Raw genomic sequence first — 16,853 nt, 5'->3', positions numbered from 1 at the left:
AAAGTTAAAGTTTCGTGGCCCATGAAGGCTGGACCAACGACTAGTTACCTATTCGGCTTGTTATGTATTCATCATCAAGGGGTGTGGTTAGGGGTGTGCATTCGAATCGGTTTATCGATAAATCGAATCGATTATTTGTTATCGGTTTATCGATATCGGTTTCGATTTTGATTTCGAAATTTTCCTTATCGAGTTATCGATTTCGATTTCGATTTTGTCCTCTTCGGTTATCGGTTTATCAATAAACCGATAAGACCAACTTTTTTTTGTTATCGGTTTTTGTTAGAATTGTACCGAATTAGTCAAGCTCTCAAGGTTCCAATCGATAGCCAAAAAAGAACCAATATATTTTCTTCCAAATCGACCGTCTCAAACTGATACAACTCTACATATGCCTTCCTCCATCTCCTTCTTCATCTCTGACTATAAGTTCTCTCTTCTCCATCTTTCTATTTTCTCATTATCCTTTTGATCTTCTTTCATGGACTTTTCACGTACAACTCTCGTGGCTTCTTCAACTTCTTTTAATTTTCTTTCCCTTACACCACAAACTTTTCTTATACATAGGCCTAGAGAGAGATAATAATACAAAAAAGACCAACTTTTTTTATACTGTTGGAGTATTGGTGGCATACATTTGATCCCTTATATTAGTTTCGTTGCATGTGCTTGTTGACACAATTTTTATGTTATAAATGGTGTTCGTCTTATTTTAGCTTCTTTTTGTCCATATTAGTTAAACGTGTTTATAGCGATATACTTTCCGTGGAATCCCGCAAATTTTCTTATTTGTGTAATCGATAAGCCCCAAAAATCAATAAATCGAAAAAATCGAAACCTTATTGCAATGATAACGATAAGCATATGTACAAATCGATAATCGATATGTAATTATCGATAAGGATCAAATTCGAATCGATAAATCGAATGCACATCCCTAGGTGTGGTGGGATGGTTGAGATTCCATCACCCTTAATCAGAGTTTCGCATTGGAGTCCTGAGAAGTCCTGAGAATAAAGAACTTTTTTATAGAGAGCTCTTTACCCCCTTAGTCGTGAATCTCGATTAATTAGTCGGCCAATGGGCTTCGGATACCATATGATTAAACCAAAAAAAAAAAGCCTATCCCATCAAATTTGATTGACAACTTAATGATCTAGGAACTAAAGAAAAGTAAAAGATAGTGCTGTAAGGCAAAAAGAAGAGAAAAAAATGGATGAAGATATATTACTACAAAAGAAGAATGAAGAACAAGTTTAATAAATAAGCAACCTGTCCATTGCTCATTACTGCACTAGTTAACTGGATTATTACATAGTAACACAAAGCAACCATTTCCATCTCTAGCTAAAGCTGAGGAAAGAAACGTTCTCAAATTTATCCAACTCCTACAGACACTCCTAATTGCGGATGGTAAAACAGTCCACCACTGCAATCCTATTCTGTATTGCAACAGAAGGAAAACAAAGATATAAAGCCTAAAACAATGGCCTCAAGGTTCCCAAAACCTATGTTGCATGGACTCTCTAAAATGTTGTCACACCCGTGTCGGATCCTTCAAAAATAAATACACTACTTTTGGAGGATCCGACATGCATCCGGCGACATTTTCGGAGAGTCGGAGCAACACAGCCCAAAACTAGGCTATACTTTTATTCAAATTAAAATGACAAAGGACAACTTTATACTATGCCCTCTTCATTTTTGACTTTGCAGGCCATATACACCTTATATACTAACTTTGAGTAAAATTATGTACTAACATCACAATACTAATACTAGTGAACAATTTAGTGTGTACTATGATATTACTCATTTTCAGTGGAATTGATCACCAGTATAAGTCTGCCCAAAAGACCAGCTAGCTGGGGCAACATTGTAAGATACCACACTTTTTCCATCACTTGTGGTAACCTTAAATGAAAGGCTTTGTCCATTAAGATAGTTGTTGCTTTGCCAGTTTTGACCCCAGTTTCTTGACATAGACTGCCATTGAGTTCTTGATCCTTTAATTGCTACAGCATGAACATCACCAGCACCACCAACATTGGTCACTAGTACCAAATTGAAGTAAGAGTGACCATTAATGGTGAACCTGATGCCTCCCTTTCTTCTGCAGGGTACCCTGCAGAAAAATTGCCCATAGGAGTAATGTTAGTTAATCCCATTGCAAGCATTTATAAGGTGTGGACTAACGGTTAACGAAGCTAAAATGGACCATGGGCAGTTGAGCTTAAATCCCAACAAGGATTAAAAAATTGGGCGATTGTTTCTCATCTATCTAAAGTTTGGGAATGTAGCAGGTACTTAGAGAATTAGTAGAGGTGTGTATAGGCTGATCTAGAGACTAATGTTATAAAAATTAAATAGATGCAATGTTTAATTAAAGTGCTCTTCCCACTCTAATTGAAAAATAAAATACTAAAGTATATACTTTTGACAACTTTTCCATTTTTCCGTTTTCCTTTGGATCCAAATGGGCAATTGTTGTGACAAGTCTAATTGATAGATATTCTTTTTACCATCAGTGTATATGAGATAAATCCTAACAAGAAACTATCCTAGAACAAATAGAAGGAAAATAACTTGAGCTGGAATTTATTGGACCAAATATGATGAAACCATTGACCATACCTTCTATAAGCAACAGGGACAATTCCAGCTCTGTATTGTGCAATGTGCTGGAAAGTAGGTTGAGAAAGGTCAAAATGGTGAAGGGGAGGGTTGCACCATCCACCAGCATTGCTAGAAAGGGCATTATTTGGTGGACAGAAATTGGTTGCTGTAACCAAAATGGAACCAGGTAAGCACCATTTGTGTTCATTCACACACTTAATCTCATAGCAAGATCCACAACTCAACCCATTGTTGAACAGAGCTGTGCTCAAAGCTGCAGTGTTTGTTCCATAACCTTGACTGTATAGATTCCCATAACCACAAGCACCACCTGTTGGAAATGCATGTAATAAAGAGAAACAAGAATCAACATAAACAAATAGATTTATGGTGAGTTCAAATCAGGGGCGGAGTTATGTAGAGCCTATAGGTTCAATTGAATCTCCTTCGTTGAAAAATTATGTTGCGGGAATAGGGCAAACATGAGCTTGCATTATATATAAACTGTTGAATCTCCTTAGCATGATAGAAGATTTTAGTATAATGGTAAAGAGATTCAAGATATTGCTTTAGGTCACATGTTCAAATTTCAAGTGTGACATTCTAGAGTTTTTTTGGATTCCCGACTTCGCCAATTGAACATATTATTTGCTTTTAGTTTGAAGTATATATACATATAAAAAATGTTGCATACCCATTGTACCAGAGGCATCACCACCTCCATAGAAGGTAGCATGAGCATTGATCCACCCTCCTCCATCATTCCCATTAGCAGATGAGACAATTGCAAGCAAACCAACCAGAAAAATCACAAATTTAGCCATATTCCTGCAGTAAAGATTGGAACTTTTCAGCACTTTCTTTAGTATAAATTCAAGAAAAGTTCACTCAGTTTTGGAAATGTAGAAGCATAGGAAAGACTAGTACTTTATTGGAGAATGTAGCTCTGAAATAAAGAGTAACTGGAGATTGATTGTAGAAAATGGAGGGAGTTAGGTGGGCATATGAATAAGCATTTAGAAATAGGGGATTTGGGAAAATTTTATTTTGTATCTCATACAACTGAAACTAATTGTATGAGGCAACTTTTTTGTCTCGTAGTTTTGTGGATCCAGATTTTTGTGGACCCAAAAGTGTAAGATTGGGGTCCACAAATTTGTTTAACAAAAAGGAGCCTCATACAACTAGTGTAAGTTGTATGAGACACAAAATAAACTTCTCGGGGACTTGGCCTTTAGGCAGTTACAGTAGCAGCTAGGGGTACATATGTCAGGTTGGTTCGGATTTTGCAATTATCAAATCAAATCAATTGTATCGGGTTATTAAATCTAAAGACCAAATCGAACCAATAAAACTCAGGTTTTTCAATCTCGGTTTTTTCTCGGGTTTTCTAGTTTTTCGGGTTTTTTAGGTAAAATCTTCATAGCACAAAACATATAATTTGTGCTCAAAATATTTCTTTAATCCTAGTAAGATACAACTATATAAGGTATCTTTCAAGAAAATAATACAAAATATGATATGTGTCATGGCATTATCCTAAAATATTCAACAATAAAGACAATAAAATTATGTAATATAAATATTGCTAATTAAAAAACCATAATAAAAATAAGTATAATCTAAAAATACTAAGTCATGCTAAAATAAGTAGACTAATGAGGGAGTATTAATTATATGACTAAACGCTAAATAAAAAATAAAAATGGGTTATGCATTTTTATCTAAATTATTGCAAAACAAAAATAGATATTCAATACATTGTCGTTTGTAGTATTGAATTGAATGTCTTTGTTAGCATTAATATTGATTTGATTTTGGTTTGGACTTTTGTTAGCATTATTTAAGTTACTAATATTAATGGCTATAAAACTTATTAGAACATTCAAAAATTATAAGTCCAACCTTGAAATAATACCTTAAAAGATAAAATTATAAAAAAGTTTAAGAAATATTTATAAATTACATTACAATAAGTATATTTATATATTAAATATATCTAAAAAATTTATACTATATGTAATGTCGGATTGGTTTGGTTTCGGTTTGACTTTCTTTGGATCAAACCAAACCAATTATGGCCGGGTTTTTTTCCAACACCAAACTATATTGGGTTTTTTTTCTCGGTTTGACTCGAATTATCGGGTTGGTGCGGTTTGTCGGTTTTCTTTGTACACCCCTACTAGCAACTAACTAACCGTTCTATAGCAACCAGTTCAAGAGGCCTTTTTTTTTGCATTTTTTGAGTTCTTTTATGGTGTGAATTGAAAGTAGATTTTGGGGACTGTGACAAATGGTTTATGGCTAAAAACCGCGTTATATTTTGTAGGGATTTGGTATGGAGACTAAACGAAAATTCCCAAAATGCAAGTTGGGGGATCTCTGGTTTTTCTCTACGGGTTGAATTGAAATTCTTCACATGAAATGCTAAGCACTTTTCTCTATTGAGCAGCACTATTTTTGGGCTGTTTTTCTTGGTTTCCTTACTTCAGAATTGTATTACTTATGTTAAAAATATTTACCATTTTTTGAAATTTTGACTTCACCATTTCGAAAGTAGGGCTAGGTTCTTTACTCTCCTTCAATCTTTTCATTCTCAATAAGCAAAAATTGCATCACCAAAATATGTAGTGAGATAGATGAGATCCGTACGTCCATTCTTGACTATAGAGGCCTCCCCAATAATAGGTGCAGCATGATACGAGTCTGAATTAATCGGGACTATAGATTTTAAATACCAAATAATTACTCAAAAGACATACAGTCAGACTTCTTTATAATAATATTTTTATGTAACAATACTTCTCTATAAAAGCTAAATTTTTACGGAATCAAATTTCATGCTCTATTGTAATATATGTTTTCTTATAATAACAACTCGCTATAATATCCAAAACTATCCGAAACAAATGACGCTGTTATAGAGATGTTTGACTGTAAAAGCAAAAAAACTGCATAGGAAGTAGAGAAATGTAAACATTAGAAATTTAAAGCTTAAAGTATGGTATTCCTTTAACATCGCATACAGTTATTGTTGAGAAAACTTGATGGAGTAGCTTTTTTTTTTTTTTTTCCTAAGTAGCCGTCCCTTTACTTAAGGAAGCTTGACAGCAGTCCTATTCGACTCTTTTGATTGGCTAGTTTGAACAAATTAAGAGCCTGTTTGGACCTAAGGAATTTTTTATTTTATTTTTCGAAAATTTTTCACTTTTTTCCGAAATTAACATTTGGTCATAAAATTTTTAATTTTCACTTGAAGGTGCATTTTGGAATTTTTTGAAAATTTAAAAACTCCAAAAAGATGTTTTTTAAAATTTTCACTCAGATCACTAACAAAACTTCAAAAACAACCCAAAATTATATTTTTGTCCAAACATAATTTTAATTTTCAAAAATCATTTTCACTTGAAACTTTTTTTCACTTTTTTTTTTGAATTTTACAAATCTTATGTCCAAACGCCCACTAAGTGCACCAAAGGCAACAACAAAAACAATATTTAAAAACGACCCTCTAGAATTTCTTTTTGTTTAACTTATCAATAGAAAAAGCTGCTTAAAAGTTAAAAATGAGTTTTAATTCTTCTCGTTAGCCCGTGTTTTCTCCGTGTCTCAACTTTGTCCCTCCTAGCTCAGCTGCTTATTGCTTTAAATCATCAGCTGCTTATTGCTTTAAATCAAGTTATGTCAACTCATATAATACTCCTACCGACAAATTTGGTTACAAACTTATATTTTTTTTAGCATGCCATACCTCTTGCTTAATTAGTGGCAAAGCTCGAAATTATAACGAGGGATTCAAGAAATCTTACAGTAAATTTTTTATTTATATATATATATATATATATATATATATATATATATATATATATAATATTTTTCTACTATCAGTATATGTTACATAATTTTTCGAGAAAGGAATTCAATTGAACCCTCATCAGACATAGCTCTACCACTAACAGGAATGACTCAATTAGACATATTATCATATGCTCGCACTTCATATTATTTCACTTCATTAAATATCATTACGTGCAATGGCTGCAAAAGTACAACCATCCTCCCTTGCCTACTAAATGAGTTAAGGGGAATCTACAGCACGTGGAATATTAAAATTTATTTTTTATTTATCAGGCTCATTATTGGAAAATTAACAACTTAACTATCACTTTTTATTTGGATTACCATATGATAAAAAAGAAAACCTATTTAATATGCCCCTTTAAGGAAAAAAACTCAAAACTTAATGCACTGAACACTTTCGTCACATTATAAGATTTGTAGCAAGTGAAATTAATCTAATGCAGATCCCTGTACTTGTCTCGACATATATTATTTTAAATTCCTTGTTTTTACGATTTTTAGATTCCCATATCTTTTGCTTATCAATATCTAATGGCATTGTTTATTGCCCTATTAACAACAATAAATAGATTAAAAATGATCATCAGATTGTGAGACCCTAGTTATATTTACTAATTATTTGCAAGAAATGAAGCTCTTGAATTATTACCGCAAAACAATCGTGATTGTTGTTTCATATTTTTTTTCTGTTGTTCAAATTTCCTCTTAAAAGAGCATCTATCGTTGTTGCCCATTCACTTTGTTTTCTGGATATGCTTATTTGAAACATTGTTTAATTTGTTCCAAAATCATGAAATGAACGACTCAAGTAGAAAAGAAAGAAATATTGCTCTCAAAGCATTTGGCTGCAGTTAAGGATCAATTGAAATTAAGTTGGACATGCAAATTTGTTCAACATTCAAAAAACTAACATAAATATGTATAACCATGATATTAGAAAAATGTGATTTTCATGAAACTTAAAGAATTCATTAGTCGTTATCATGAGACATAGTAACATACCTTAACCCTGGGTATTTTCTTGATAAGATATTAAACAAGTTCGCTTCTCCATTGCAAATTAAGATTTAGGAAATTCTGTTTTTCTCTTCACCCTTTTTCATATACAACTAATTAACCTTATGGACTGGTAATTTTTGAGTGGTTGACATTAGTTACTCTCATTCATCAAATAACTAGTTACAAAACTCTATTACTTAAGCCACAATCACATTTGGCTCCTTTCTCCGTCGTTCAAGAACCCCATTTATCCTCTCCTATCTTTGCATTTTCAAGTATACACATATTTTTATATTATCAGATTGTGGATATGGATTAAAGAAGTACTCCAAAATACTATTCACATTTAATATCAAGTGGATTTATATTTTTGCGGGTGCTTAGCAAAATGATCAAGTGAAAAGAAAAAAAAAAGAGATAAAGATTTTAACCTAGCAAAAGTAACTCAACCTTATAGTAATAAATATGAAATCAGCTGTGTTTCTATGTAGTGAATTAGTACTACATATTCAGTAATTGTAAGCAACCCAATCTCTGATTTTAATGTACATGTCTCATGAACTGATTCTTTGGCAACATTTAAGATTTATTTTCGCTTGCATCATAGATTTAGATAAAGATTAAAAAACGTTAAAAATGCTGAATATGAAAAAGGAAAGGGAAATAAATCACAAGGAAATGGAAGCAAACAATTTGGAGATTAGAGTATCTTTTGATTGCAAGTTTAGGCTATTATTAGTTCGTGCAACCGTAAAAGCTCACTTTCATTGCCAAAAATGAAAGAAAAAAGACTATAAGAAAAGCAATGCTCCGTTAGTTTGGATAAACCTTGTTGACTTTCGAAAGGATACCATAAGCTTATAGTTTGAATGGGATTTTACACAAATAACACTATTTACTTTTCCTAATCGATATATACATATATTATATATTGACGGTACATGATTATAAATATTTCATACATATATAATGCATATATAATATATTCCCTAACTATATTTAATTTAATCAATTAAGTGGGAGGTTATTTAGGTTAATTCTTCGTTAATTAAATGGAATTATTTAAATATTTCAAACCAAGAAAAGACATTTAGCATTACTCTGAGGTGGGCCTGAAATTAATACAACGTTTCACAAGTAAGGGGCGAGTAAGTTCTGTAATATAACAAATGGTATTTATAGATGAATTATTATTATTAAAAGATAATACTTTATAAAAATTTCTGTAAATTAAATTGGGGGAACTGACACCATATAACAATGCATATTAGTATAATTGGCATTTTTTTGGCCTTAAATTTAGTTGAGCTTCTGATATAATTGGCCGTTCCGTCGAAAAATATATCACTCGCTAGCTCATTGTTTTACATTATAATTTGTAGCAAAAAACACAACATATGCTAACCAACAATTAGTTTTTGAGCGGCCCTTTGTCACTTCTTCACTCTCTAGTCCTTCGCGTAAAACTCAACAAAAACTAATCTCCATCTCCTAAAATGTCAAGACTCGCAACAGTTGACGAACTAAAAATACGAATAGATTTTTCTCTAAAGGGGTAAAAGTTTGCTCCTTTCAATATTTGTGAGAACCCCTTTTCTCTATTAAGTTCGTGTTGAAGTTTGGCAAAATGCCAAAGTCCCACATTGGTTGGGAGTTAAGTTTGGAGGGGATTTTTCCCCTATAAAAGAAGGCCTAATGTTTAGGATTGAGACACACCTCTCATTTGCCTTCTCATCTGTTTAAGGCATTTGTATCTTCTCTCTTTAGTATTATTTCACTTGTATTTTTGGAGTGAAATAAAATATTGGTTGTGTCCGAGGAGTAGGCAAAATTAGCCGAACCTCGTAAATTCTGGTGTTCCCTTTATTATTGCTTTATTGTCTTATTTATTATTTGGTGGCTGTCATAATTTTTGGTATAGTAGTTGTGACTTATTCACACTCTATACATTTGGCTTCCGCAACAATTGGTATCAGAGCCAAGGTACTGTCTAAGTATGCTCTGTGGTTGCAGCATAGTCTGATCTTCCACATCAGAAAAGATTTATCTTGGTAACTGAGTCAAGGTTCTGTCTGAGTATGCTCTGTGGTTGCAGCTTAGTCTGATCTTCCACACCAGAAAGGAAATAATCTTGATTTGTGTCGTCAGCTATTAAATAATATTTGTGTCAAAGATGGGAGACAATAAACAAGAAGAATCTACATCAAGTGTCAACAATACGTCATCATTGGCATCTTCGCTTATGACAAGAATTGTGTCAAATGCGAAATTTGCGGTCGAAATATTTGACGGGTCCGGACATTTTGGGATGTGGCAAGGCGAGGTTCTAGATGTCCTTTTTCAACAAGGGCTAGATCTGGCCATTGAAGAAAAGAAACCAGATGTTATTGGAGAAGAAGATTGGAGAATTATCAACCGTGTTGCTTGCGGTACCATTCGATCCTACCTTGCTAGAGAGCAGAAATATCCATACACAAAGGAAACTTCTGCAAGTAAATTATGGAAAGCACTGGAGGATAAATTTTTGAAGAAAAACAGTCAAAATAAATTGTACATGAAGAAGAGACTGTTTCACTTCACCTATGTTCCTGGTACCACGATGAATGAACATATCACCAGTTTCAATAAGTTGGTTACAGATTTGCAAAATATGGATACAACTTATGATGATGGTGACTTGGCCTTGATGTTGTTGGCGTCACTTCCTGATGAGTACGAGCACCTTGAAACTACTCTACTCCATGGAAATGACGAAATTTCTCTCAGAGAAGTTTGTTCGGCTTTGTACAGCTATGAACAAAGAAAGCGAGAAAAACAGAAGGGCGGAGAAGGAGAAGCACTATTTGTGAGGGGTCGTCCTCAAAATCAAACGAGGACAAAGAAGGGAAGATCCAAGTCAAGATCCAGACCCAGCAAAGATGAATGTGCCTTTTGTCGAGAAAAAGGGCACTGGAAGAAAGACTGTCCGAAGTTGAAGAATAAGGCCAAACATAACAATGGAAAGGCCATTATGGATTCAAATGTAGCTGATTGTGATGATTCAGACTTCTCATTAGTTACAACAGAGTCATCAACATCATCAGACATATGGTTGATGGACTCGGCTTGTAGCTATCATATGTGTCCCAACAGGGACTGGTTCATGGAATTTCAAGAAGGAGAATATGGAGTCATCCACACAGCGGATAACAGCCCTCTTACCTCATATGGCATTGGTTCAATACGATTAAGGAACCATGATGGAATGATCAGAACATTGATAGATGTTCGATATGTACCGGATTTGAAGAAGAATCTCATCTCTGTGGGAGCCCTAGAATCAAAAGGGTTCAAAATCATTGCAGAAAATGGAGTGATGAGAGTATGCTCCGGTGCACTAGTGGTAATGAAGGCTAATCGGAAGAATAATAATATGTACCGCTATCGTGGCAGTACAGTTATTGGGACAGCGACAGTAACATCCAGTGACGACAAAGAGGCAGAAGCAACCAAGCTATGGCACATGCGCTTGGGACATGCTGGAGGAAAATCCTTGAAAACTCTATCAGATCAAGGATTGTTAAAAGGAGTAAAGGCTTGCAACTTGGAGTTTTGTGAGCATTGTGTTAAAGGGAAACAGACAAGGGTTAAATTTGGTACAGCGATCCATAATACTAAAGGCATTTTGGATTATGTACACTCTGATGTTTGGGGTCCTTCCAAAACACCTTCATTGGGTGGGAAGCACTATTTTGTAACCTTTGTTGATGATTTTTCCCGAAGAGTATGGGTGTATACAATGAAGAGCAAAGATGAAGTGTTGGGAATTTTTCTCAAATGGAAGACGATGGTGGAAAATCAGACAGGCAGGAGAATCAAGTGTATTCGCACAGACAATGGAGGTGAATACAAAAATGATCATTTCAATAAGGTCTGTGAAAATGATGGCATCATCCGACACTTCACTGTTAGACATACACCACAACAGAATGGAGTGGCAGAACGTATGAACCGGACCTTGCTGGAGAAGGTACGGTGTATGTTGTCCAATGCTGGCTTGGGCAAAGAATTTTGGGCTGAGGCAATTACATATGCATGCCACCTCATTAATCGTCTACCATCTGCTGCTATTGATGGCAAAACACCATTTGAAAAATGGTACGGAAAACCTGCTGTAGATTATAACTCTTTGCACGTGTTTGGCTCAACTGCATATTATCATGTGACGGAGTCAAAATTGGATCCAAGGGCAAAGAAGGCTATTTTTATGGGAATTACTTCTGGAGTCAAAGGATATCGCTTATGGTGTCCTATGACAAAGAAAGTAATATTCAGCAGAGATGTTACCTTTGATGAATTTGCTATGGTAAATAAGGTAACAGAAGATACCAAACAAAATGAAGGTGCTTCTAAGCAGGTGGAGTTTGAGGGAAAATTTATTTTTCCTACACAAGAAGCAGAGGAGGAAACAAATGAAGATTACCCTCTGGAAGGAGAGCCAGTAGAGGAGATTCCAACTCAGGAATCTCAACAACAACTTGAATCAATAGCAACCAGCAGGCCAAAAAGAACAATAACGAAACCTGTTCGTCTCATAGAGACGGTTGCTTGTGCAACCTCAATTGTAGCTGATGATGTTCCTACTACTTATAAAGACGCTGTCCAAAGTTCAGAAGAAGATAAGTGGAGGATTTCCATGAATGATGAAATACAGTCCCTTCATCAGAATCATACATGGAGATTGGCCAATCTCCCGAAGGGAAAGAAAGCAATTGGGTGCAAATGGGTATTTGCAAAGAAAGAAGGATTTCCTAACCAATTAGATGTTCGCTACAAAGCAAGATTGGTGGCCAAAGGATATGCTCAAAAGGAGGGAATTGATTACAATGAAGTGTTTTCTCCAGTTGTAAAACATTCCTCCATTAGAATTATGTTGGCTTTGGTAGCACAATTGGATTTGGAACTAGTTCAGATGGATGTAAAAACTGCGTTTTTACATGGAAACTTGGAGGAGGAAATCTACATGACTCAGCCAGAAGGATTCAAAGTTGCTGGAAAAGAAAATATGGTGTGCAAACTTGAAAAATCGTTGTACGGATTGAAACAATCTTCTAGACAATGGTACAAGCGATTTGACGAGTTTATGTTGCGGCAAGGGTACAAGAGAAGCAAATACGATCATTGTGTGTATTTGCACAAGCTTAAAGATGGTTCCTTTGTATATCTTCTCCTATATGTTGATGATATGTTGATAGCTTCCAAGAATTTGGAAGAAATTGATAAGTTGAAGATTCAACTGAAGAAGGAGTTCGAGATGAAGGATTTGGGTGAGGCAAAGAAAATTCTTGGCATGGAGATAATTAGAGATAGACGTTCAAAGAAACTCTGTTTATCTCAAAAGGAATATTTGAAGAGAGTACTTCAACGTTTTGGCATAGATGACAAGACTAAGCCAGTTAGTACTCCACTTGCTTCCCATTTTAAGCTAAGTACTACTATGTCGCCAATGGATGAAGCTGAACGAGAGTATATGTCAAAGGTACCATACGCAAATGTTGTTGGTAGCTTGATGTATGCAATGGTTTGCACAAGGCCTGACATTTCACAAGCTGTTGGAGTTATTAGCAGATATATGCACAATCCAGGGAAGGAGCATTGGCAAGCTGTGAAGTGGATTCTACGGTATATTCATAATACTGTAGATGTCGGGTTAGTTTTTGAGCAGGAAGACAATCAGTCTGTAGTTGGATATTGTGACTCAGATTTTGCGGGTGATATGGACAAACGAAGATCAACTACTGGTTATGTGTTTACTTTTGCAAAGGCACCAGTTAGTTGGAAGTCTACTTTGCAGTCAACAGTTGCTTTGTCTACAACAGAGGCAGAGTACATGGCTATTACAGATGCTGTGAAAGAGGCAATTTGGCTTCAAGGATTGCTAAAGGAGCTTGGTGTTGAACAAAAAGGTATCACAATTTTTTGTGATAGTCAAAGTGCTATTCAATTAGCGAAGAACCAAGTTTATCATGCAAGGACGAAGCACATTGATGTTCGGTATCATTTCGTACGAGAAATCATAGAAGAAGGTGGAGTCACGGTGAAGAAAATTCATACTACAGAGAATCCTGCTGATATGCTGACAAAGGTGGTGACTGCGGTCAAGTTTCAACATTGTTTGGATTTGATCAACATTGTTGAACACTGAAGATTGAAGATGAAGACACAACCAAAATTTGTTATTGAGAGAGAATTGAAAATGTGGAATTTTGCCAAGGTGGAGATTTGTTGAAGTTTGGCAAAATGCCAAAGTCCCACATTGGTTGGGAGTTAAGTTTGGAAGGGATTTTTCCCCTATAAAAGAAGGCCTAATGTTTAGGATTGAAACACACCTCTCATTTGCCTTCTCATCTGTTTAAGGCATTTGTATCTTCTCTCTTTAGTATTATTTCACTTGTATTTTTGGAGTGAAATAAAATATTGGTTGTGTCCGAGGAGTAGGCAAAATTAGCCGAACCTCGTAAATTCTGGTGTTCCCTTTATTATTGCTTTATTGTCTTATTTATTATTTGGTGGCTGTCATAATTTTTGGTATAGTAGTTGTGACTTATTCACACTCTATACATTTGGCTTCCGCAACAGTTCGTTGTTGGGTTTCTTCTCCGAGGTATTTTTTCAATTTCGCTAGTTGAATAACTAGTCTTTCTTTGTATTTCATATATTTTGTGCTTAATTCTTTGGGTTTAGCTCATGATACGGTGGTTTCTTATCTTGGCCATATGGGTTTTGAATAAAAAATTTGTGTTTGGTCTGGTCTGTTTAGGGTTGGTTATGCATGAATTTGCGTGTTAGGAACAGGGATGGTAAGGAAATTTTTTAAATTTTGGAATTGAAATAATTTTTCTATTTTAAAACGGAAGTAATTTGTCTTTAGAAATGCTTTTGTTCCGAAAATATTTTCTTTTAAATCTCCAAAATAAAGGAAAACATTTCACTATCAATGCCTAACATAGAAAAATCAAGGACCTAGAACTCTTCCTCATCGGCGACCTTAGCCATTACCGATCACAATCAATATCTACAAATCTCTTTCTCTATGACCCAAAGACTAAAAAATTCTCATGGTTAAAATTGTATAATCAATGTATATATATTGCATAGTTAAGTGTATACTTTATAAAAACTCAAAGTGAATATAAATACACAGATTATATAAAAAATACACTAAATATGAATTTATTATATATGAGATACACTAATTATACATCTCATATACAAAGACCTTTAGAATCCATAGAAGAAGAAGAAGAAGGCAGTAATAACCTCTTGCACAAATACACTTCTCCCTTCACTTCTTCACAGCAAATGTACATAAATTAATCCCAAAAGAATCATGGAGTTCCAACCTCCAAAATGGCCACCAAAACACCACTAAAGGGCCAACAATTATTTACATTGTATATATATATATATATATATATATATATATATATATATACACACACACACAAACATTTGTGAGTTGCTGCAAAGAAGTCGGAGCCATGAATATACACTAACGATACATTAGGGATACACTAAAAGATAGAGGATACACTTCATATACAAAATTTATACGATGTAATAATATATATATACAAATTTTGTACATTTTATAGCAGTTTATATTTAATTTTTATAATATACACTGAAAAATAAATGATACACTTTATATACAAAATTATACAATATATTAATGTATATAAAATTTTTATACATTCTAAAATAGCCTATATACAATTTTTATAATAACATTATTATACAAAATGCAATTATATACATATAACAATGCATATACAACTTTTATGCACTGTGTATATAAAATTTTATATGAAATTATATTGTATATTCCCAACACCATTAATAATTCACTACCAGTACCCACTTCAAAATATCTGTACTTACAAAATATCATTAGGACCCGAAAAAGAAGAAGAAGAAGAAGAAGCAATTACATAAACAAAACTAAGAAGAAGAAGCAAACATTCAGAATAAGAAGAAGAAGCAACATTATTACGTTTCTCCATTTTTTAAGTAGCAGCTCAAAATTACAAAATGAATCAATAAGAAAAGAAATGAATATAAGGAAAGGGGATGATGTTAAATGAATTGAACTAGTGGAAAAATGCATGTGCAGATTTATACAAGTGTCTTTGTAAAAGTCACTTGCTAACTACTTTACTAAGTAACCAAAATAAATAAATAAAATATAAATGCAAATGGAAGAGAGAGAAAAGTAAAAGGTGTGGGGAAAAGGAAAAGTTCTGGGGAGACGTAGAAAGAGAAAAAAAGTTACATTGGGAAGGGAACTATACCTTGGGTAGAGAAAACCGAGGGTCCAAGAGGAGGAAAATCTATGCATTGGAAAAAGTGGCTACAACTTCTCAATAAATTGGGCCTAAAGGTTATTTTGGGTCAATGAGGAAAACATGGGCTAATAAAAAATTTAGAGGGCCATAGAGCGTTGGCATTGTATAGCCAAATTTTAAAAAATCTACTTCCTATTTACGGGCGTACCCTATTTTTATGCCATCTTTTATCCTATACCTTATTTTTAAAAACTATTGATTTAGTAACCAACTAACAAAAAATTCGTAATAATATGACCATTATACCCTTTCCAAAACATATAAAAATTGCATCAAGCATACCCAGATTCAAATTCCAAATCTCCTCCATCAGTCTGTTTCTCCTGAGATCGCCATTCAAATTCAAATACATTGTAAGTATTCAAATTCATCTCCAGAATTCAAAATAGTTTTTGAATTATATGTTTTTTGATTGATTGATTGAAATTGTTTGACGAACTTCACTGATATGCTGAATTTGCATTCTAAATCTGTTTGACGATGAATTCTAACATTCTAATCCGACAAATATGCTGAAACAAGCTGAAGTTATTTAGTTCATATCTAAAAAATTCAGCAAAACGAGCTGGCAAATAACACAACGAAGAAAAAATTATATTAAAACATTATATGAGTGTTTTAATATTTAAAACACCTATGCACAAAAAATTTCAGCATAGGTGCTGAAGTTTTTTTGTTAATATTTAAAAGCTGAAGTTTGCCTATTACACTGGGTAAAAAAAAAATAAAACATAAATTAAAATTTCATATTGCACAAAAAACTTCGGCATAAGTGCTGAAGTTTTTTAGTTAATATTTGAAAACATCAGCAGGAGGAGCTGAAGTTTTCCTATTACACTGGATAAAAAAAATAAAACATCAATTAAAATTTCATATTGCACAAAAAACTTCAGCACATGTGCTGAAGTTCTTTAGTTAATCTGTAAAAACTTCGTCTAATGGAGCTAAAGTTTTCCTCCCGCACTATGTATTTTATTATCATTTTTTGAAAAA

The 16,853-nt window shown here is 33.9% G+C and overlaps 1 protein-coding gene across 1 annotated transcript; it reads right to left on the bottom strand.

The window, feature by feature from the left end:
- Nucleotides 1-1,303: 1,303 nt before the first annotated feature.
- LOC104216963 (expansin-A10) lies at nt 1,304-3,594 on the bottom strand. Its single transcript, XM_070162682.1, has 4 exons — nt 3,544-3,594; nt 3,311-3,444; nt 2,635-2,947; nt 1,304-2,125 (listed from the first exon to the last, which is right to left on the bottom strand). The coding sequence occupies exons 2-4, from the start codon at nt 3,438-3,440 to the stop codon at nt 1,819-1,821; spliced, it is 750 nt and encodes a 249-aa protein (XP_070018783.1). The 5' UTR covers nt 3,441-3,444; nt 3,544-3,594; the 3' UTR covers nt 1,304-1,818.
- Between the last annotated feature and the right edge of the window lie 13,259 nt (nt 3,595-16,853).

This window comes from Nicotiana sylvestris, chromosome 11 (genome assembly GCF_000393655.2).
Source record: "Nicotiana sylvestris chromosome 11, ASM39365v2, whole genome shotgun sequence".
In the NCBI taxonomy this organism is placed as follows: Eukaryota; Viridiplantae; Streptophyta; class Magnoliopsida; order Solanales; family Solanaceae; genus Nicotiana; species Nicotiana sylvestris.
The sequence above is the reverse complement of the archived record's forward strand: the minus strand, read 5'-3'. Positions and strand labels throughout refer to the sequence as shown.

Bases quoted from the DNA above. Each gene is read 5' to 3' on its own strand.
- LOC104216963 (XM_070162682.1), bottom strand. From the start codon at position 3,440: ATGGCTAAATTTGTGATTTTTCTGGTTGGTTTGCTTGCAATTGTCTCA. The intron at 2,948-3,310 runs GTATGCAACATT...CATTTCCAACAG, and splicing joins TGATGCCTCTGGTACAATGG to GTGGTGCTTGTGGTTATGGG. The intron at 2,126-2,634 runs GTATGGTCAATG...ATTTTTCTGCAG, and splicing joins GTCCCTGTTGCTTATAGAAG to GGTACCCTGCAGAAGAAAGG.